Raw genomic sequence first — 24,780 nt, forward strand, 5'->3', positions numbered from 1 at the left:
TGACGTGCTCCTCCGATATGGACAATCCAACGAGAAGTTTGGGAGGGGACTCCAGTTCCCATGGAAACAGGGTAATAAAAGACGACTGGGGGGGGGGGGCAGTGACGTAGGTTTGGGACTGGTGGGGGCTTTACATGGGGGGGGGTACATTAGGTGAGGGTGATGTAGGCTGAAGCCTTCTCCTTCAGCTGTCTCAGACACAGGTGGCAACTCCAGCTCCCTAGAACACACACACACACACATCAACAGCTGTATCTTGGTGACCTGTCACTTTAACAGCTTTGAGTCTACAGCTTGTCATTAGAAAGCTGGTCTCTCTGTAATCCTCCTTCCAGAGAGACTGAATTAAACAACTGTAAATTAAACTCTAAATTGCAATAAACCACAGGACAGGAATGGGGTGAGATTGAGAATGGAAGCTAGTTTATAATCCCCACTATCATGCCCACACACCCACACATCCTAATACAAACATACACTCTCTTACACAAACACACACACAGGGCGACCTACCCTCCGGGGGTTCAGCCATGGGGGGACTGAGGCAGTACATGTGGTATCCTCGGTCACAGTCGTCACAGAACAGCAGCTGGTCGTCGTTCTCCGAGGTACCACACAGGCTGCAGGATTTGCACTCGATACACTGCCAGCGGTAGGTACGGACTGCCGCCGTCATGTTCACCGTGAACTGGAGACAGGACGGGTGACCTGGGGTGGGGCACACACACACATGGACATTTTTTATCCTCCACCCTTCTCATTATCATCATCATGATCAACTGAACTAGTATTCGTCCATCACCCAATATTGGGTGTGATGAGGCTAGCCCCGTCCTGTATCCTAGGGTGCTACCTGGGCTAGCCCAGTCCTGTATCAGTACCTGAGCTAACCCGTGGATGAGTCCTACCTGAGCGACCACAGTCAGCGCAGGAGATGAGGTCCTCGGGACAGCCAGTCTTCTTGGAGCCGCCCAGACAGAAGTCACAGTAGCCATTAGGAATGACCGAACCATCTGCTGCTTTCTTAGCTGAGGAGAGGGAGGGAGAGTTTGAGGGAGAGGTGGAGGTAGAGAGGTGGAGAGAGATGTATCAGAAGAGTGGTGGAGGGAGAGAAAATGGAAGCAAAAATATTTTGACATTTTGAAGAACTCCATGGAATCTGGATGATATAGATCAACAGGTTCATAAACTAGCCAGCGAGAGAGAGAGAGAGAGAGAGAGAGAGAGAGAGAGAGAGAGAGAGAGAGAGAGAGAGAGAGAGAGAGAGAGAGAAGAGAGAGAGAGAGAGAGAGAGAGAGAGAGAGAGAGAGAGAGAGAGAGGGAGGGAGGGAGAAACAAGGTTAGACAAAGGGATAGAGAAAGAAGCATTCAGTATGTGATGCAGTATGTTTTGTGAAGGTCCATCCTAGCGGGGTACTACTCCCCCTCCAGTCGTGATTTGCTTTGGTAAAGAAGCAGGCCCACTGAAGCCTGGGACTCGCCTGCTTCTACAAGCGGGAGATGGGAGAGGAAGGCTTGGAAGTCTGCACTGGGACGTCCCTGAGGCATGTTAGATATTGTCAGAGGATCAGAGGATGGTGGGATGCTGGGGCAGGGGAGCTGAGCGCAAAGTGACTGTCTGTCTGACAGCCTGTCTATCTGTCTGTCTTCCTGCCTGTACATACAGTATGTCTATCTGTCTGTGTGTGCCTCTGCATACTAGCTGTCTTACTGCAGTAGATTGCATAATACCTTTAATGCCTTTGATCACGTAACCAGGACAGGCTATTTGTGTGTGTGTGTGTGTGTGTGTGTGTGTATGTGTGTGCTCATGTGTTTGTGTATTAGTGTGTGTTGGTGTGTATGTGTTTGTCCTATTCTTTAAGATATAACGAAATGGACAGGAACTTCAGTATGACTCACCAGCCAGTGCAGACAAAGAAAACACACAGACACACACTCTCACACACACCCAGACACACACACCCACACCCAGCAATGCAGGGGCTGCACAGTTGCAGTGTGCATGGTGGAGTAGTCAATGTGATTGTGAAAAACAGGCCTCTCCTTTTCCTCCCTCCTAATCTCCCCTTTCCTCTGCTCGCTCTCCCTCCATCCAACCTTTCTTCGTCTATATGTCTGTCTCTCTTTTTCTCTGTCTTCAAACCTTCCTCCCAACCTCATTCTCTCTATCTCTCTCTCTCTCTCTCACTCTCTCTATCTTGCCTTCTTTCTCTCTCTCTCCAGCGAGGTCATTAATCCAGCCCAGGGTGGATTCTGGCAGAGTGGGGGAGGGGTGGAAAGGGGGGTGGGGGTGAGGGTGAGGGGTGGAAAGGGGGAGGAGGAGGTTGTAAGGAGGGGTGGAGAGGGAGTGTAGGGGGTTGGGGAGGGGGAGGAGAGGGAAGAAGAGATTGGGTTTTCTATTCCACAGGGATGGTCTATAATCCCCAGAGAAATGAAAAAACTCTCTGATCAGGATGAGAGGAGCGAGAGTTAGAGAGAGAGGGAGAGAGAGAGAGAGAGAGAGAGAGAAAGGGAAAAGAGTGTATTTGAATGTGTGTATGTATGTGTGTGTGTGCTGGAGGGGCAACGGTCTCTGTCTATGAGCGAGAGTGATAGAGAGAGAGAGAGAGAGAGAGAGAGGAGCTGTCCAATGTACCAACCAACAGCTCCACACGCCACAGCTGAACTGCAGCTTTAATGAGAAGCTCTTCTACATAACTCCACCAGGAGTAACTGGACTGAATACCAGTACTATTACAGCTGTGTCTACTAACGCTATCACTCTGTATCTATATCTCTATCTCTCTTTCTTTCTTTCTCTCTCTGTCTCTCTCTCTCTCTCTCTCTCTCTCTCTCTCTCTCTCTCTCTCTCTCTATCTCTCTCTTTCTCTCTCTCTTTATATATATATACCTAAATCTACATGTACTATATATTACAGTTAGCTATTATACAGCCTCTTTGTCTGACTGTGCCTTAAAGACACACACACACAGATATACAGTATAAATGTAAACATACACACACACACACGCTCTACCAACCTACAGCCCGTGAGGCTGAAAGGCCACATAGAGTGAGTCAGCGGGTCCTGACATGTTTGTGTGAAGGGCTGCCCGCTGGCCTGCCCGCTCAGAAAAGAAAACCATCAATGATTAAACGCCTGCGGCCATGTTTGAGGTCTGGCTATTAACCACAGACAGTCTATCACTGAGAGAGGGCGGGAGAAAAGGAGAAGGGGGGGGAGCAGGAGGGCAGAAGGGCAGGAGGAGGAAGAGGAAGGAGAGGTCGACAGGAGGGAGAGGGGGAGGAAGGAGGGTGGAGGCGAAATGGGGGATGCAAGAAAAAATGGATGGTGAGGAGAAGAGAATAGGTGAGAAGGGAGTGGGAGGAAAGAACGGAGAAAGAGAGATATATACACAAAGAGATAGATACAGAGAAGAGAGAGAGAGAGAGAGAGAGAGAGAGAGAGAGAGAGAGAGAGAGAGAGAGAGAGAGAGAGACATGGGTTGAATGAGATCCAGAAAGAGAAACTGAAATATTGACAGATGATTTAAACCAACAAACAGACATGCTGGCAGATGGGCACAAAGAAAGAGAGAGAAAGAGAGAGAGAAGTCTTAATGTCTTCCACTCCCTCTCCTTCCCTCTCCCTTCACTCCCTTTTTCCACTCCTCTTTTTCCCTCTATCCAGCTCCAGCTCACCTTCCCTCCACCAAGTCTCCAATTATGGTGAGTAGGCAGCCAGAGCAGTCAGTAACAGGCAGAGCAGAACAGCACACTTCACAGCCTCCAAGTGTGTGTGAGAGCCCAGTGGGAATACGCACAGAAGGCTGCAAACACCCCTCCTCCCTCCTTCACTTTCTCTCTTTCTCTCTCTCCCATTCCCACACCCTTTCTCTCTCCCCCTCTCTCTCTCCCCCCCCCCCCCTCTCTCTCTCTCTCTCTCTCTCTCTCTCTCTCTCCAATATATATATGTAAATATATAGAACTGTATGTATGTATAACTACCCCCCCACACTTCTCTTTTCTGCTATTCTCTTTCTCCCATATTGTTCTTCTTCTTTTTCTATTCCTTTCTCTCACCTCGATCCTTTTGGGTGTCTTTCCTCCTTCTCCTTTCTTTTCTCCTCGTCTCTCAAAAACAAACCTATTTCCCGTTTTGCTGTCTTTCTGTTGTACCCCTTCTCTTACTTCTCTCTTTCCTCCTCCTTCCTTCCTCCACTGTCTTCCTCCTAATCTCCCTATTTTCTCTCCTCACCCTACCATCCTCCTCTCCTCTCTCTGTCTCCACAATCTACTCCTCCCTGGCTGGTCACTAAGCCAACCACAATCTTATTGAATTAGAACTTTTCATGGAATTACCCACAATGTACCTGTTGCCTGGCTTGTCTTTGTCCTTTTCACATGGCTTGTGTTTTCTCTATCTCTTTCTCTCTCTCGCTTTCTTTTCATTGACTTCTCTCATGCTCAGCTAGTATGCTTCTCCTAAAATGGCTCAACCCCACTGGGAGCTGACTCCCTCTCCTTACCTTCCACATTTCTCAGCCCTCTCTCTCCTCACCTGCATTCTCCTCACCTCTTTAACCCAAACCTTAACCAACCTTCCTCCCCTCCTTAACTCAGACCGCGGAAGTCCCTCACCCAAACCTTAACCCAAAACGACACACTCGTGGACCTCCTGTCTGTCCCTCTCCTACCCGCACAGAAAGCTCCCTCTCTGTGCAACACACACTGCGGCAGGAGGACACAACGCCGGCCAGGGCAAAGGAGGGGTAGCAGAGCAGAGAGAAGAGGAGGAAGAGGAGGAAGAGGAGGAGCACGGAAGGGAGAGGAGTGGGGGGGTCAAAAGAGAAGGAGGAGCTGAGGAGGGCGAGGGCGAGGAGGAAGAGGAGGGATGAAGGGTAGCGAGAAAGGGAAGTGAAAACGTGGGAGTAGGATGAAGGTGAGGAGGAAGAGGAAGAGGAGGGAGGAAGTGCAGAACAAAGGGGAGAGAGGGAAGTGAAGAAGAGGCTGCTGTTGTGTTGGAGCAGCAGAGTGTGAAAACACACACTCCGCACTACTGTCGCCTTGCTGCTTAATGAGGGGAGCGTCTCAGGAGCAACACACACGCACACACACAGTGAGACACACACACATGCACACACACACACTTAAAACACACACAGATGATATACACTCACACCCACAGATAATGAACAGGGAGAATATAAGATTTATAGCAAGGCTATCTGTGCATAATAACTTTTGCAGGATTGTTCCAGCCCCCCTTCTCTATAACGTGACGAATGAGAGTCCCTCTGCCCCCAATCCTCCTCTCACCCAACCTTCATACAACCACACACAAACTCACACCACACATACATCACAGAGACATCACACTGACACACATACAGGATCTTCTCCCTTACTGTGCCGTAAACACACACCCATCTTACATCTCTTAGAAACACACACAACTACAGTACCACTGAGCTATTATATTCTCAGTAACACACACACACACCACCACCAAAAGATGGAAGCAGAGAAAATAAAGAATGTTCTAGTTGTATGTAGACAAGGAGGAAGAGAGACAAAAGCTGTCAATCACAGATAAGCTCGGATATCTCACGAAAAACTCTCTCTCTGTCTGTCTGTCCTTGTCTCTCTCTATTGTCTTTCTCTCTTCGTCTCTGTCGTTCTCCATCTCTCCATTGTCCCTCTCAGTCTTTCGATTATCTCTTTGTTTCCCTCTCTCTCTATTTCTTTATTGTCTCTCTCTCCCTCTCTCTCTATTTTGTGTCTCTGTCTGTCTCTGTCTCTCCATTGTCTTTCTTTTTCTATTTAGTTTCTCACTCTCTGCCTCTTTCTCTCTCTATTGTTTCTCTCCACATTGTCTCTCTTTTTCTCTTTGTTTCTACTCTGTCTCTCTCTCTCTCAGTCTCTCTCTCAGTCTCTCTCTCAGTCTCTCTCTCTCAGTCTCTCTCTCTGTCTCTCTCTCAGTCTCTCTCTCTCAGTCTCTCTCTCAGTCTCTCTCTCTCAGTCTCTCACTCGTCCCTCTCATTTCTTTTTTGCTCTCTTCACTCTTCTTCGGCCATCTTCTTCTCTGTCATTCAAATCTTTCATTCTTATATTCTGCCTGTTCTCTTGGCACTCCTTTGAGCCTCTTTTGAACTCTCATCCCTTGGTTTCTTTCTCTCTATTTTTCTCCCTTTGTCTTTTATCCATTCAGGTCTTTTTTTCATCCAGGAGGAAATTGGAAATATTTCTCAGCAATCCGTCTATTGTCACACAAATACCTGCACCCCCCCTCCTCTCCCTATTCCTCTCTCTCTCTCTCTCTCTCTCTCCCTCCCTCCCACACAGACACACACAGACACACACAGAGACATACACAAACAAGCACACAAACGCTCTCTTAAATACACACACATAAACTCACAAGAAGCAAAGCAATAACATGCTCGCATCTCTCCCTGTCCAGTCAGCAGGTTGCGTAAGGCCCACTGCATTGTGGGAAGCAGACAGGATGACATTGCATACAGGAGGACGGCAGAGATTTTGGTGCATAATAAAACTTGATCTATGGCTGCAGTGAAATCACACTGACCTGCACACACACACACACACACACACACACAGAGTGCATCTCTGCGGTATGCACACACGTACATTGCCGAAACACACTGCATATAAACAAATCAAAAAAAAAATCAAACACACACCAATCAAGATACATCTCACACACACACAAACCTTGTGCCAACATGAGATGTGTAATTAAGGCAGATAAAGTGGTGGTATATTTTTGGCAAGCAGGAGAGTTTCATACAAAACGTGTGTGCGTGTATATGTGCGTGTGTGTTAGATGTGTTTCATACAACTTCAATGTGTGTGTGATGTGTGCATGTGCTAGTGGTTACACCCTTTGGTCTGATCATCTGGTCCTGTCTGCTCTGATAGGGTGTGGAGGGATGGAGGGGTGGAGGGAGTGAGGTGTGGCAGAGTGAAGAGATGGAGGGATGGAGGGCAGGAGGGAGTGAGGTGTGGCAGAGTGAAGAGATGGAGGGATGGAGGGGCAGGAGGGAGTGAGGTGTGGCAGAGTGAAGAGATGGAGGGATGGAGGGGCAGGAGGGAGTGAGGTGTGGCAGAGTGAAGAGATGGAGGGATGGAGGGGCAGGAGGGAGGGATAGACTGTTTGAGGGATGGAGCGCTAAAGGGATGGAGGGGTGGAGCAGATATCCTAAGAAGGCCAAATCACTGTGAGGTTTCAATTTTCAGCCAGCCAGCCTTTCCTAACACAGAATACCAAATTAAGCAGAATCCCATATTACCCTTGTCTCTCTTTCTCTCTTTCTCTCTCTTTCCCTCTGTCTATTGGGTATAAGTAGCATACATCATCAATATTGTTCTCTCTCTCTGTCTGTTCCTGCTTCCTGTATGTCTCTCTCTCTCTCTCTCTCTCTCTCTCTCTCTGTATAAGCCATAGCCCCTCTTTTTCTGCATCTCTCTAGTGTTCTCTCTCCTTGCTGTCTCTCCTCTCTCTGAGCTCTTGAATAAGCTGCTCCCCCACCGCACCTTTTCAACCGCACCAAACTTTCATTCCTTCCTCTATTTCTTTTCTCTTCCCAGATTCCTCCTTCATTCCTCCATCTATCCCTCTCCTCTCTCTCCCCCTCCCCTGTCTTCTCTCCCTCCCTCCCTTCCTACACAATCCCCTCTCCCTTCCCTCCCTCTCCCCCTCCTTCTCTTCCGATCTCCCCTTCCCCTCCCTCCCTCCCCCTCCACTCCCCTCCTCCTCCACCCCCCTCCTCCCTATATTATGTACATAACAACATACTCTTTAGGAGGGAGCCTTGCCGGTCACTATAGCAACCGGATTGCTAGGCAACAGCCGGTTCTCTTCCTGCTTTGTTTCCGCACAGCAACATTGGCAGGAGGCTAGTCTGCCGGTACTCACACAGGCACAGGCACCAGCACAGGGAAAGTTTAGTAAGACAGGAGAAAGAGAGGAGGAGAAGAGGAGGAGAAGAGGAGGAGAAGAGGAGGCAGAGAGGAGAAAGAAAAGAGCCACAAATGGGAAAGGGAAGAGGAGGAGAGGACTCTTGGAGTTGAGCATCAGTGTGTTGATAAGTGAATAGCAGCGCCATGATCACGTGATCCTACAGTTGACATTGTGTCTGTTAAAACGCCTTCGCTAGATCAAGCACCCACACACACATACACACCCACACACGCACACACACACACACACTCACACACACCCACACGTGATGAGCTACGGCAGCTCCACCTGAACGCCCCCATCACTCCACACAGTTCTGACTCCACTGTCAGGGAGAACAGAGAGAGAGAGAGAGAGAGAGAGAGAGAGAGAGAGAGAGAGAGAGAGAGAGAGAGAGAGAGAGAGAGAGAGAGGCCATTTTAGGTGTGAATTATCTCTTAGTGTGTTGATCACAATCATTCATGCTCGCTCGGTGTGCAGGAGAGAAGCCATTTTGTGGAACTCTGCAAGAATGGAAAAACACGACAACAAAGGGACGGTGACCTTCAAAGGGCTAAATTACATCGCGCACACACACATAAACACGCACACATTGACACGGCTGCACACACACACACCCACACACATGCCAGCATAGGCACTCATATACACCCCTCACATGCATGCGCATACAAAGAGGCACACATACACACATACACCCATACACACACATACACACACACACCCACACACAAATTCACCCCCCAACCCCCCCTCCTTTCCAGCTCGGTCTGTCCGTCCAGATAAAGGACCTCCTGAATCTCAGTTCAGGTTTGGGAAGGACTTAACGAGTGCAACTCCCCTCCCCCTCCTCCTCTTCACCCCCCCCACCCGCCTGGCCCCCGTCTCTCTGCTCCACAAAACCAATTTTCAGGTGCTCACCACAGGCCCAGCCTCCAAAGCAAACACCCCCTTCTCGTTCTCTCCTACCCCCCCCTCCTCCCCCCTCCCCCAGCACATCAATGCCCAAAAACCTTCCCCCCTCCTCCTCCCTCTCCTCCTCCTCCCCCATGCCTCCCACTACATAGAAAAAGTCAAGCGCAGTCATGAATTTTAATGCCATGGTTCATTTCAACCATGGGCTCCTCTCCAGCCAAGGAAATAAAATGAAATCTTAAAGGGGGAAATATATAAATAAAATAAAAATATATATGAGAAAAAAAACAGATAAATCATAAGACAAAACAAGAGAGGAGGAGAGTCAGGCAGAAAGACATGGAGATGGAGAGTCTAGAAGAGAGAAAAATATCTGGATTAACTGACGATAAGGAGTGAGAAAATGAATGGGGAAGAATGAGAGATTTAAAGAGTGAAGAGAAGGAGAGAGAGAAGGCTAGAGGGGGCGAGAGTTAACAAGAAATGAGAGCGAGATGGAGGGAAAGAGAGAGAGAGAGGGAGAGAAAGTCAGAGAATGGAGGGGTGAAAAGAGAAACTCATCTCCTAGTGAAATAATCTGTCATTTATCAAACTGATGGAAAAGAGAGAGAGGAGAGGTGGTCTGAAGAAGTAGACATGGAGAGGGCGAGAAAGGAGAGTTGGTCAGAGGGAGAGGTGAAGGGAGGATGACTGCAGGTTTCACACCTGTTTTCTGGTCTGAGTCCTAGGCTAGTGTGTGAGAGAGAGAGAGATGGAGAGATGGAGAGAGAAAAGAAGTCCTGGTCGTCTAGACTTGGTTTTGGGGGCAGAATGTAGCATGAATTATTCATGATACCGGTTTCATTATGGGAGACATATTAATATCATTACATATGGGGATATATATGGGGGAGGGGGGTGGGGGGGCGTGACACTTAGCAGATTGAGAAAGCCATAAAGAATACCCCCCCCATCTCTAACCCATATACACATATGCAAACACTCTAACTCGGGAAAACCAAAAAGGATGTCAGCTTTCCTTTTTCATTTCTGCAGAGAAGATTGCATTTTGTTGCTTGTAGTGTGTATGTGTGTGTGCATGTGTGTGTTTGCATATGTGTGTGTGTGTACATGCTAGTGTGCTAATGTGTGTGTGCCCGTGCAGACATCAAACCGCCTTCTCTTTCTCCTCCCTACCCTGAAAAGAACTGCTGCAGTTTTACAGACAGACAGATTGACATACACACACACCTTTTCCCCAACCCCTAAAAATAATCTGAACCCCAAATCCTAACCTGAACCTGAACCGGAACCGGAATCTGAACCCTAATCCTAAACCCATCCCTAACTCCTGACCCCCACCCCTCAATGTAAAGCTTTACCTAACACATATAGCACACATACACACACAGTGAATAATAGGCCTGAAACTGAGGAGCACATGAAAAGAGTGTTAATAAGAGTTTGTGTGAGAGACAGAGAGAGAGACAGAGAGAGAGAGAGAGAGAGAGAGAGAGAGAGAGAGAGAGAGAGAGAGAGAGAGAAAGAGAGAAACACAGAGAGAGAGAGACATATAGAGAGAGAGACATAGAGAGAGAGAGAGAGAGAGAGAGAGAGAGAGAGAGAGAGAGAGAGAGAGAGAGAGAGAGAGAGAGAGAGAGAGAGAGAGAGAGAGAGAGAGAGAGAGAGAGAGACAGCATGAGCGTGTGTACTGGGAGCCTCACGCTTGTGGTTGTTCTTGCGTTGGAAGGGCAGGGTGTGGCGTTCAGAGTCCTCCTCCCCCTCCTCGTCTGCCAGGTGGGTGTGAGTGTAGTGGTAGCTGAGACCTGGACGGTTCTTATAGCGCTTCCCACAAACTGGACACACACACAGTAGTTGTTAAGAGAGAGAGAGAGAAAAGATAGAGGACTTAGAGAGGAATGAGAGAGATAAGAAGGAATGAGAGAGAGGAGACAGATCTTGGGGAATGAGAGAGAGAGAAAGAGTGATGTACTCACTGTCACAGACGTATGGTTTGTCTCTGTCTTCAAGAGAGGAGGGCTCATTTCTCTTCCTCATGCCCCCTACTCCACAGGCCTGCTACACACACACACATACACACTGGTAAAAATGATTTACACACACACTTTTGCAGTCTCTATCATGAGCGTACTCTCAGTGTAAGCATAGCTTTTCACCTTCTCACCCTTACTTTCTCCCTCTCTCTTTCTCCCTCTGCTCTCTCTTTCACTCTCATTCTCTCTCTCATTCTCTCTCTGCCCTACAGTCATGTGTTCCGGTAACAGCCCTCCTCCCCTCCTGAACATTCATCTCCTTCAGGAGGGGGCTGATGACACCAAGCAGGAGGCTTCTGCCCCAATTAACGAACCTAGCACACACACACCACACACAGAGACACACACAAGCTAACTAACACCTTACGCCTACATGAAACCTCTCTTAGCTTATTAAAAGCTGTTAAAGATCCCTACAACTGTGTTTCTACATGTTTTGCGTATCGTGGGTATAATCTGTAAGTGCGTGCGTGTAACTCCCACACACATAGTGTGTATTATCTGTGTGTGTGTGTGTGTCTCAAACAGTATGCTTGTACTCCGTAACACTGTTTTCAACAAGGTCCAGTCACTGTACGGCTTGTCAAGACAAGGTCTGACTGTATTTCTGACACAAGGCTTTCCTCTACTCCATTTACTGATGTTCTCAGTGGGTTGTAAAGCGTACCCTTCCTTTGGTGCGGTTCTTGCGTTTGGGAACGTCCTCCTCCATCTCCTCCACCTCCAACTCATGGGGGAAGTCTCCTACCAGAAGCTTCTGTGAGAGTCCGGAGAGAGACCAGTCAGAACACACCACGCTATAGAAGGGAGACCAGCTCAGCCACACACAAACAGCATAAACACTGTGTAGTCTGTAGAGATACCAGCAGAGGTAACACCAGCTTGTTGAGATGCACCCCAGTGGAGCTGGTCCACCCATGACCAGGGTTACGAAGCGTTGCTAGGAGAAGGATAGTCAGTGGCTACAGGGTTAAGTACTTCCTCCAGAAAGGTCTCCTCTGACTCTGCATGCAAGCTGCACACACACACTCACACACACTGCTTCATAACGGTCTGCTTCATAGACAAAGCAGATGACAACAAGTGGCTATGCCGGGGACCATATGGAGAAGAGCTGTTGCAGGGGAGGACACAAAGCTCAGCTCAGTGAGCTTCCTGCTGGGAGAGGGAGCCAGGCGAGGCCCAGGATCAGAGGCCTACTCCCAGAGGAACCACAGGCCTGCTGTGCGCGCTATTAGCTGGAGTGCTAATTGGCTAATTGTCTACCAGAGGGAATGCTGCCTGGACGGGAGCAGGTGGGGGGGGGGGGGGGGGGGGGCAGCAACTCATCCAGAAGAGGAACGCAGGCAGACGGCAGGCAGAATGTTTCACACACAAACACACGGTAAGTAATACACACAACCTCAAGGCAATGTCACCTGCTCAAACATAAACAACACACTCACACCACACGTACACACTCACACACTGCACATACACATGCACCACATGTATACAAAAACACATTCTTTGAGGAAGGTGGCTGGACCAGAGTGGGGCCTGTTATCACTGCAGGGGCCCGTGTTTGTGCCAACGTTAGACACTGATACAGACTCCATAGGGAGGGAGGGAGGGAGGGAGGGAGGGACGGAGGGACGGAGGGACGGAGGGACGGAGGGACGGAGGGCAGCAGTGCAGAGCAGAGCTGAGCAGACAGGTGTGTGTGAGGGAAACACTCACCTGACACTCGCTCATAGGCTCCTCCTCCTTGGTCTCGACCTTCTTGTCGAGTGTCTCTCCACTGAGGATAGACTCCAACACTGGACCCTCTGGGATCCCCCCTTCCTTCTTCAGGGACGCCTCGTAATCTGGGTACACACAGACACACACAAACACACCGAACACACACATACACACACACACACACATAGGCAGACACACCATTAACAAAGAGTCTTACATGTTCTTCCTTCTTCCCCATACATCACTTGTGTCTCTCACCGATCTTGAACTCTATTGGTCCGAGTCGCGGGTCCTCCAGTATGTTGAGTCTCCTCTTCTTGCGCCAGCAGCGAGCGGGGTACGTGTACAGCTGACCTGGAGCCATCCCTGAGAGACACACAGATATACACACACACCACACACACATGCACGCACCGATACACACACGTACAAAAAGACAAACACACAGAGGTGTAACCACAGTTTATGAACATTTTATGAGTATTACAGCCGGAAGAAATACTTAAACCAGACAGGATTCTAGGCAGTGTTAACTTTATTTGCCTGTTTCGACCCACTATCAGACTGTACACACACAAACTCAACTACCCAAACACAGACTTATTGTACACACACACACATAGTAACACACAAATACACACACAGCCTCTCGGAGGGGTAGAGAGGAGACAGTGAAGTACCAGAGGAAGTGTATCATTGCTGCAGGCAGGGGTTTCTGAGAGGCTGCCAAAAACACACAGAGAGAAACAGAAAGAGAGAGAGAGAGCAAGGGAAAGAGAGAGAAAAAGCACAAGGGAGAGACAGAATGGGGAGAAAATAAAAGAGACAGGAATGAGGCAGAGAGAGAGAAATAAGAGAAAAGAGAAATAGAGGGGGGAAAGTATAACAAGGGGAAGTCTCTCACAGTAGACAGACCTGAGTTACAGTGAGAACAAAATGCTATACAGACTCCCACCCAAACACACACACACACCCTCCAGACCTGGTCCCCGGTGGTTCTTCTCCATCCAGATGTAGCAGTTGCTCTGGGCCACACCGGTCTGGGAGTCGAGGAAGGGCAGGCGCATGGAGCGCTCAGCACAGAGCCTGGCGTTGTAGCTGCGGCAGTGTTCTATGGCCTCTCTATAGAACTCCTCACCCAGGCTGGGAGGCAGGGAGGGAGGGAGGCAGGGGAGTGGTAGGAGGGGTAAACAGGGGTGTAAAGAAGACCAACAGGTGCACGTTGGGCGCAAACATGTATCAAGGTGCAACAGTGAGGTAGAAGTGACAAGAAGGGAGGAGCCCTGAGAGGAGCCTGAGAAGAGAGCTCACAGACACACACACACACACACACTCACACACTCACACACACACACACTCACACACTCACAGACACACACACACACAGACACACACACACACACTCACACACACACACACACACTCACAGACACACTCACACACACACACTCACAGACACACACACACACACACTCACAGACACACACACACACACTCACAGACACACACACACACACTCACAGACACACACACACACTCACAGACACACTCACACACACACACTCACAGACACACTCACACACACTCACACACTCACAGACACACACACACTCACAGACACACACACACTCACACACTCGCAGACACACTCACACACTCACAGACACACACACACACTCACACACTCGCAGACACACTCACACACTCACAGACACACACACACACACACACTCACAGACACACACACACTCACACACTCACACACTCACAGACACACTCACACTCACACACTCACAGACACACTCACAGACACACTCACACACTCACAGACACACTCACACACTCACAGACACACTCACACACACACTCACAGACACACAAACTCTCACACACACAGACACACTCACAGACACACACACAGACACACACACTCACACACTCACAGACACACTCACAGACACACACACTCACAGACACACACACTCACAGACACACACACAGACACAGTCACAGACTCACTCACAGACACACACACACTCACTCACGCACGCTCACGTATATTCACACCCACACTGTTTGACCCTTACCTGTTCTTGATGACTGTTCCTCCAGACTGCCTGTAGTCATAGAAAGAGAAAGGGAAGAGGAGAGAGAGAATATGAGGAGGGATGAGACAGAGAGAAGGGAGAGAGAGCAAAATAGATGTTATCTTTGCATCTCATACAGCACACTGCCCACCTATATAGTAAGTTAGACCAAAACATATATACTATACAGAGTCTATATCACAGAATGCCAAAAAGGACAGGATGACATTTTACATCTGGTTGTATTTTCCAGTATGCAAGCAAACATGATTTTTTGGCTATGCTGCCTTCAACTGAGCCCATACTGTGTAAGCACCTGCTATACTACATACTACATAAAAGAATATTGCACCCTCTATCTTCATCTTGCTCCAAGGACAAAACCTCAGAAACAACACAGCACTCATAAACAACCATTTGTGATTTGACTAGTACTCACACTGTGATTGGTGATTACTTCATTAGCTCATTATCCAGAATAAGAATCATTATTAATTGATTATCCAATAGGGGTCCATACTTAGTTGATTATCCACACAGACAGACACACACACATATACAGTATATTGTGTATGTGCAATACAAGCCCATATAGATCTATCTTTTAAAAGGTGAAGGGGTGAAGGGGTGAGAAGAAGAGTAGGTGGGCTGGGAGGAGAGGAGGAGAAGGAGGGGGAGAGAAGGGGGAGGGAGGAAAATAGGGAGGTGAGGAGGAGACCAGGGGTGAGAGAAGGGGTGAGATGAGAGAAGTGAGACAAGAGGAGGGGTGAGAAAAGGAGGGGTGAGAAGAGGGGTGAGAGGATAAGAGGAGGAGAAAACATTTCAAATGTAAAGCAGATAGCCCTTGAGGTCCTCCCTCTTTGCCTCTTTCTTTTTCCCTCCTTCTTTCTCTCACTTCCTCTCTCCATCCCCACCCTGCAGTGTCGCCCAACCAAATCCCCCCCGCCCCCCCCGCGTCACGCCTTCCCCTCCATACCCTTCCTCACTCCCCAATTGCAATCCCGCCCCTCCCCCACTGCATCAACCCTCCCCCACTCCCTCCCCCTCTGCTGTAGAAGCTATCAGAATAAGTCTGCCCCTCAATAATAAGTTGACAGCTGTAGAAAATGGCTGCTTTCAATTTGGTACTTCTGCCTGCAATCTCATTACATGAAGCTGGCACGCCTGCGTGGCCTTAAAGAGAGAGAGAGAAAGAATGTGTTTATGTTTGAAGAGGATGCCTGGCTGGCTGGCTGGCTAGTTGGGAAGCACAAATAGTCAGGCAAAAGAGAGACAGACAGAGAGAGAGAGAGACACACACAGACACACAGACAAACGGCAGGCAGGCAGGCAGGCAGACATAGAGATATACTGACAAAGGATCAGGAAGGAAAGGCCTGGTTTATCCTGGTCTGACCAGTTTTCACCTGGCATGACTTGGTATGGCCTTGTACATCCCAGTCTGGTCTGGTATGATCAACAAGGCAACATAGCAGGATATACTTAAACCACACACACTTCCTTACCAGAGGAGATGTAATGTATTATAATGTAAATGTACAGACATACTAGGGTGTAGATAGAGACAGACAAGAAAGCACACATTCGCGCACACACCCACACACACTCACGCACACACACATACAGGAGAAGTACGTGTCTAGGGCATCCAGAGCTTTTTTAACTACCTTAGAGCCATATCTCTGCATCACAATGCCTACACGACCACCCAATGTGGCCCTCACGCTGCAGAACACACACTGGTGCACATAGCTACTGGCACAGCCTCAAACATACACTTACACGATAACACACACACACATTTACACACAACTAGCCCCAGCCCGAGACACACACATATCCTCAAACACACACTAAAAGACACACACACACACAGCACAGCACCAAGAAGCAGGCATACTGTATAGCTCTCTATCTATCTCTCTAAGGTACCACCACCCCCCACTTCAGACTCCCCTTTGTAACCCACTTTCTCAGTGTGTGTATGTGTCTATGTGGATGCATGTGTGTGTGTGCATGTGTCTAGAGTGGGTTATAACAAGATTGGGAAGTGTAGTCCAGAGCAGGTCAATTTTTAACCCAGCATAATGTTACATCATCATTTAAACTACATTGCCCACAACTGAAACCATTATTGGACGTTCCCCAATTAGCTGCAATTATCAGAGCCTTCGACGATCAAGAAACAGAGGGCTCCCTCTGGAGGACACAGGGGGGCAGTGAATAATCACATAGAATAATATTAGGACGTGAACTAGGCACCAATAACGAGTATGTCTTTTTAATAGGGGAAATATGTGACATTCAAGATTTCTCATTGATGATGAACAGGATTTTTTCCAGATGATTTCACACAACTGGGGTCTACATGCTAAGGCTGGCATATCTTCCAAGTGGTGTGTGTGTGTGTGCATGTGTGTTTGAACGTTTGGTTGTACCAATAGACTGGACAGGGCGATCGACAGGTGTGTGGACAGGTGTGAAGCCCTCTGGGGGTCCACAGCATGTTGAACACCTTGTGACATGGTGTGCGTGAGTGTGCGTGAGTGTGCGTGTGTGTGCGTTTGTGTGTGTTCTTGCCATCTGGACAGTCAAAGCTCTCTTACTGTGGCTCAGACTGATAAGAGCCTGGTCTGCTCTATCCTTGGACTCTGGCCTGTGTTGTGTTCACATCCTCGAAATTACGCACCACATTTTAGGATCACAGCAAAGATATTACACCTCACATCTTGGGATCACATCCCAGATACAACGCCTTACTTCCTTGGTCTGGTTTGGCCTGGTCTGGCCTGGTCTGGTTTGGCCTGGTCTGGTTTGGCCTGGTCCAGTCAGCTTTGTGAGCAACCAATCACTATATTTCCCCCACTGCTCCCCTCCACTCCCCCACCCATCCCCCTCCTACTGCAAAGCAGATTACACAATGCAATATAACCCTTACCTCCTCCTCCCTCCATCTCTCCCTCCATGTCTTTTCACCCCACTCCCCCTTCTCCTCTCTCTTTCTCAGTACCCAGAGAAATGATTTATCTGCTTTTTCCTCTCTCCTTCTATATATGGGACTGACTTCCTTCTGCTCTATAAAGATTGCTGGAGGAGCGGAGAGGAACTAAGAGGAGAGGAGCGATCCGTGGTGCATATTTGAGACTGTGTAAAGTCCCAAGCTCATTAATGAGCACACTTAAGGTTGGATGATCAATAACTGTATTCAGACATGCACAGCCTACACACACACTTGACTCGTGTATGTGAGTGTGCCATAAAGGAGTGAGCGACAGACAAAAGTGAGTGGGCGGCAGAGCGTGTGTGTGTATGTGTGTGAGGCAGCCGGCATCTGCCAGTCTAGCAGCTGGAGAACATCAGGCTGCTGTCACCGTGACGACGATGCCACTGACGCTACGCTAACACCAGCCTCAACAGACAGACACCCGGCAGACACTGATCACTGCTCCTGCAGTGTGTGTGTGTGTGTGTGTGACTATGGATTTTAATGTGTATCTTTGTGTATCAGTGGGTTTCTTTGCGTGAATCTAGAGCATGTGTCGGTGTGTTTGTGTGTACAGTACTTGTGTGTGTGTGAGTCTGCATGTGTGTAGGCTACTGTATGTGCTGTGTGTATAGGTATGTGCTGAAGTGTTTGTCAGAGGGTTTCTTGGCGTGACTCTCCAGGATGTGTGCGTGTGCAGATACTGTGCATTGAGGCTCTACGTCAGGGTGAGCTAGTGCTGCTGAGCTCTGTTCCTCCAGGTCAGATTTATTACCTCTGCACCCTGCTGTTATTACACACCGGGATCTTTACTGTACATTTACTATGAGTGTGATGTCTGGGTGTGTGTGTGTGTTTGTAGTCCTAACCCTGGTCTCGCCCTAAAGCCCTCTATCACTGATCCATGCTGTAGTTGTGAAGTGACCAGGACCACCTAGCCTGGGCAGACAGGAGAGAGCACAGCACAGCACATACAGGAGACAGGGAGGAGGAGAAGAGGACGAATCAGGAGGTGGAGGGAAGGAGGGGTGAGAAGGAGGGATCGATTCAACTGAGTTAAAGAATGAATAGAAGTAGGGTAGAGTAAAGGACAAACAGGCGAAGAACAGTATGAGTGTTTTCTTGAACAAAGTAGGGAAGGAGTGAGAGAATAGAGGAAAAGAGTTGGTGGGGGAGAAAAGGAGGGAAGGAAAGAGTAATGGCTTGTCACATGCTGTCACAGACTGGATTTATGGGGCCCTACTCTTCTTCCTCCTCTCCTTTCTCCTCCTCCTCTTTAATGTTCTTCTCTTTCTCCACCAACTAATCATAAAATTTACCCAACATACCAGGATTATGTAATCATGGCCTTAGAGAATAGCCCCCAGACCCCCGTCAAGTCAGCCAGGCAGGAAGTCAGCCACTAAGCCAGCCAGCCAGCTATAGGCAGTTAATCAGCCAGCCAGCCAGGACAAAAGCTGGAGAACTCTCCACACCGGAAGTGGCAGTTGAGGAACAGGAAGTGATATGCTAAGGCCCCTCCGGGTGTACTAAGTCCACCTGAAACTGGGTCTCCAACAAGACAGCATTAACTTGCTGAACTGAAGTGTAAGCATGAGCCCTGTCTGGCTGTAACGCTTATGAGGCAACACCACTCATGGGAACATATCTCCTCAAACCACCTATGCTACATTAGGAAAGGCACTTATTACAGACAGGGCTTCAAACCACCAATCATGCACAGGGATCTCCAAAACTCTACACCATTCCTCTACATTCTGGCGATTCCTTCCAAACACTATGGATTCTCGTCCTGAGTTGAACTACAATTATTATCCTGAACTGAACTACAATTCCCATCAACTGGCTGAATGGATATCCCATAGGTTCCCTCAGGATTATAAAATGACTGACAGTTAGGTAGAACTGGAGAAATAGGTCATAGAGCTAAAAATACTTATCTGTGTGTCTCTCTCTTTCTCCCCCCTCTCTCTCTTTCTATCCCTCTCTCATCTTGCCATCAAGACAAAGAGAGAGAATCTGGAGAGAATCTGGAATAAAGGAATGATAACCCAGAAAAGACTTGGCCTCACATTGAACAAAATTGAGCATGATTTTGTACAAACAGAAAATATAATTTGGGGAAGAGAGTGTGAGAGAAAGATGACAAGAGCGTGAGAAAGCAGGAGGAGGAGGGGGGGTGAGAAAGGGGAGAAAGAGATCAGAGGGCGAGAGAGAGAGAAATCAGACATGGGACAGAGATCAGAAAGAGAGATAGACACAGGCATAGAGAGTGAGAGAAAGAGAGTAAAGGGGTGAGAGTGAGAGATAGAGAGAGAGGGAGAGCGAGAGAGAGAGAGAGGGAGAGAGAGAGAGAGAGAGAGAGAGAGAGAGAGAGAGAGAGAGAGAGAGAGAGAGAGAGAGAGAGAGAGAGAGAGAGAGAGAGAGAGAGAGAGAGAGAGAGAGAGAGAGAGAGAGGGAGAGTGTCCAGAGTGTGTATGCTCAGGCTTCATTGCACTCGGCAGTGGTCATGCAGGCCTGTTTGAACAGTGCTGAGTGGAGGAGAGCGGAGCGTTGAATTATTAGATGGAATTCATTTCCTCCAGATCAGTCAAGCACAGCAGAATCAGTCCCACTGCAGACTACAGCAGCAGTATAGTATTCTAACTCACAGTAGTATAGTATACTAACACACACTACAGCAGTAGCATACTGACACAAAGTAGACTACAGTAGTAGTAGTAGTAGTATACTAACACAGAAGACTACAGCAGCAGTCTAGTATACTAACACAGTAGACCACAGGAGTAGTTTACGGACACACAATAGACTACAGTAGTATACTAACACACAGTAGACTACAGCAGCCGTCTAGTTTACTAACACAGTAGACTACATTAGTAATATACTAACACCGTAGACTACAGTAGTATACTAACATAGTAGACTACAGTAGTAATATACTAACACCGTAGACTATACTAACACCGTAGACTACAGTAGTATACTAACATAGTAGACTACAGTAGTAGCATCCTGACACACAGTAGACTACAGCAGCAGTTTTGTATACGAACATACAGTCTGTCATAATCTTCCTCCAATCGAGAGACAGAATATAGCGTTAGGGCGACAGCGTAGGAGGAAAGGAGAGTAAAGAGGATAGAAAGATATGACCATGAGGACAAAGACTGACAACGGCTGAGGTATGTTTGATGAGGATGGAGAGAAATAAATTAATAGGTGGAATGGAGATGAGAAATGGATGGATACAGAAAGAAGGATAAGGATGTAAGTCAGAAGTAGTGATACAGAGAGTATCAAGATCTGGGGTGAAAGGAGGACAGGGAGAGAGAGTGAGAGAGAGAGAGATGGAGAGAGAGAGAGAGAGAGAGAGAGAGAGAGATAACTGGATGAGAGAGAGAGAGAGAGAGAGAGAGATAACTGGATGAGAGAGAAAGAGAGAGAGAGAGAGAGAGAGAGAGAGAGAGATGGAGTGAGAGAGAGAGAGAGAGAGAGATGGAGAGAGAGAGAGAGAGAGAGAGAGAGAGAGAGAGAGAGAGAGAGAGAGAGAGAGAGCAGGGGAGATGATTGGAGGAGAGAGAGAACTGGAGAAAGGTAGACAGCGAAATGAGAGTGGAGAGATGGGGTCAGGCAAAGAAAATAGTGAGAGATTAAACAAGGACTAATCCAGAAACGATGGATGTTGTTAGGGGTTGTGTGGGGTTTTGGGGGGTTGTGTAGTAAATTGTGTGTACATTTTGTTGGAGGGTTGTGTGAGGTTTGTGTGTAGGGAATGTCCAGATTGCAGCAGCGTCTAGGTGGATTTGCAGTCAGACACAAATGAATGATGAGCCCCACTCTGACACAGCCCACCCTGACATTGGCTTCACTCTCTTCCCAGCATCCCTTCCACACTCCAATGTTCTCCTCAATAACGGGTGACTTTCTGGGGATGATTGCATGGCATACTGTTAGCAGTAGGCCCTTGAATTAACTTCTGTCTGGCTATTCTTTCATTATAAAGTAGCTTGATTAAGAACTTAGCATCTTAGAGCGACAGATAAATTGACTAGTGTATTGAAGTAGTCAATACTGCAATGAGGAAATGGGTGTCACGAAGTCATCTCTCTCCACCTCTGGGTCATGCTCACGTGTGAACCTTTCACACACCGATTAGACTGAGAGACACTATCATGACATGGTTAATCATTACCACTCCACATAGCAACCCCAACCCAAACTATATTTTTATTTCATTGAGGAACGGTTTCGTTCAACATTTGTGATCAACCGTTGATCAACTTCTAAAAAATGCCTGAGCTCAGTCTGGCAAAATAACGAGGATGAAATACCATCAGTCTCGTGGCGGAGCATCCTAGTCCGCCGGCGGCATGAGATCGGTGTGAACAAGCTCGGCAATGCTGCTCTGACTGTGAACATCACGTAAATAGGCACGTATTCGTTCACGAGTTGCACGAAATGTCCGCCAGTCTGGATCTCTGGATGACAGCATTGACTGCAGCGGTCTAGCCTACATCACACATCTCGTGCAGGTATAGCCCAGCCGCATCCAGGGTGCCAGTGTCTTTGTTGCGAGTCTGCAAATTATTTCCCATGTCAGATTCCTAAATGCTTTCACGTAAACGCTTGCGTTACAGACCCCTTTCGGAGAAGGTCTCTATATGGCACCCTAGCCAAACTAGCAGACTTACAGCCAGCCACCTTTTGGTTGCGAGCCCATCCGTGCAGGCAGGCGTTTGCATTCCGCGCGCTGAAATTGTCTGGTGTCAAAATCTGATCTGCACAAAGGAATCGGACAGGAAACTTGATGGAATGTTGCCCGGTCTGTTCAATTGTCCCTGCACGGGGACAACGGCCCAAAAGATATCTTAACAAAAGTTGACCATATCAATATGCTTGAATATGTTATTATTATTATTATTATTATTATTATTATTATTATTATTATATGCAATGGTCTAAGCCTAGGATGCTCGCTTGTCTTGTGGAAAAGGCTACTGGCTGTTTATATGCCAGGGCATTTTGCCCAGAGGCTCGGGGAACCAAAAAAGGATGTTAAATAGGTATCATGTATCGTCCGACATTGGCCGCGCCGGTACGGTTTTGCCTACCTGTTTAGCGTTTCAAGCACCCTGCTCTCACAGGTATGAAGCACAACTCTCTCTAAAAACACCTTCCTCCATGTAAAGCTATTCGGGTGCATGTCTGTTAAATAGAGAAACCCCTTCCCGTGCATCCGCGGTGGCGGTGGCGGTTGACCGTGATCCTGTCTATTGACAAGGGACATCGGTCCACCAAAATGTAGTTCAACATTCCAGCATATCACACACATGCGAATTCTGCCTCGGTGAAAATATTTCAGTTTGCAATAATGTCTCTGCATTGATGGCTAGTAATGCGACCAAGCAGAACACTAAAATGATTCCAAATAGAACTTTGTGCCGCTATACCGTCTCTTGCCAGATAGCTTGCCAAACGCACACGGATGTATAGACACTTCTAAAACGATGCAGAAAATGTATATGGTTGCTTATACATGGACTGACAGCATGCAGAGATGTTTCGTTAAAAACGTTTCCGATAAATTGTATATACTTACGATTTCAAGGGGTTCTGTACCGCTGTGGCCATTTTGATATAGTAATGATACAATGTAACACTGCAGCTCCCGGTATTGTACATGTAATATACCAGCAATTTCAATTCCATTCATTCTCTGGGGCTGCGGCTGAAGCAGCCAACCAATAGGAGCTGCAACCGTCTCTGACAGGTTTGGGGAAATGTAGTTTTTGCCCATGTCGATTTTCAACATGCCCAGTTCTGACTGTACTACAACTACCAGTGTATAGTGCGATCTAAATGTATAACAGTCCCGCCTCGGACTTGTATGGGTAAAGCCAAAATGTCCACAGTAATGTCAAGGTTGGGTTTCTGGGCTGTCACTCTCTTGATGCCCCTCTTTCTGAAGCATTGTTTCTCAGCCCATGAAAATGTGAAGTGGGCGAGGCGTGTGAGGCAGATTGTATAGGCTGGACAGGACTGCTCTTATCTACGCTCATGCCTAGGAATGAGTACTTGTCAGTACACTACAGACATATTGGATGGAGTACGGCTAAGTACAGGATGGTTTAGCTCAGGTGATCCTTATACGATACACACAACTGCAACCCCCGCCCCAAACTATTCACACACAAAAACACATGGACTACACACCAAACATCTCACACAGACACACAACACGTATGCACTGCACAAACACAAAATATACATAGATATAAATTGCTCTTCCCCTATTACAATTTTCAGTTTCATATGCAGTGCCTGCAGATCCAAGGCTTGCTAACACACACACTTGTGCAGGGAGCAACAACACTCACATCCTGAGGGAGTGCCCACCATAGAAGTATCTCTGCACTTTCCCATCCTGTTGCCCATCCTCGGAGGCCAGCCAGGAGCAGTGATCAGCCACATCAGGGTGACAGTCACTTCACGACTGGCCAGGGACATGGGCAGGAGAATGATTTGGTCTACATGTTTTTATTGGGGTTGTTGTGGGAAAAAATATTGTGACCACGAGGAGAACATGCAAACTCCACACAGATATTCCAGATCTGTTCCAGATTCCAGAGATATCCCACTTGAGAACCTAATGGTGAGCCAAGCGGGAATCGAACCCAGAACCTTCTTGCTGTGTGACGACAGTGCAAGGCAGGTAAGGTGGTAATATTCCAGTAAAATAGGAAACGTTTTGTCCTCTAAACATCTTGTGTAGACTAAGGAGGCCCTCTGAGAGTTGTTCAGCAACACAGACAGTTTAGTGTCAGTTGAATGGGTTAGGGCTGAGGTAAAACAACAAAAAATTGGTAGTGGCTGACTACTGTTCAACCAATTAGGTTCCAGCAATCCTCCTTGGACTTTCCTCCTTGGCTTATTTTGCGAAACCACAGTGAATCAAACTGGAGATGGTGTAAAGAGTTGGAATTCAGACAAGAATAGCGTGACTTTTTTCATATTTAAATTGATTTAATCATTTATTTTGCAGCGTTAATATTTAAATGGGTGTGGATCAG

The 24,780-nt window shown here is 47.7% G+C and overlaps 1 protein-coding gene across 1 annotated transcript; it reads right to left on the reverse strand.

Annotated features, from left to right (window-relative positions):
- dpf1 (double PHD fingers 1) lies at positions 1 to 23,423 on the reverse strand. Its single transcript, XM_062473666.1, is given in 12 exon segments — positions 1 to 220; positions 514 to 708; positions 909 to 1,028; positions 10,586 to 10,717; positions 10,859 to 10,940; positions 11,583 to 11,672; positions 12,635 to 12,762; positions 12,896 to 13,003; positions 13,620 to 13,780; positions 14,725 to 14,754; positions 23,310 to 23,353; positions 23,355 to 23,423. Coding segments are annotated over 12 exon segments (1,230 nt in total). The 3' UTR covers positions 1 to 149.
- Between the last annotated feature and the right edge of the window lie 1,357 nt (positions 23,424 to 24,780).

Source organism: Osmerus eperlanus, chromosome 11, assembly GCF_963692335.1.
Source record: "Osmerus eperlanus chromosome 11, fOsmEpe2.1, whole genome shotgun sequence".
Taxonomy (NCBI): Eukaryota; Metazoa; Chordata; class Actinopteri; order Osmeriformes; family Osmeridae; genus Osmerus; species Osmerus eperlanus.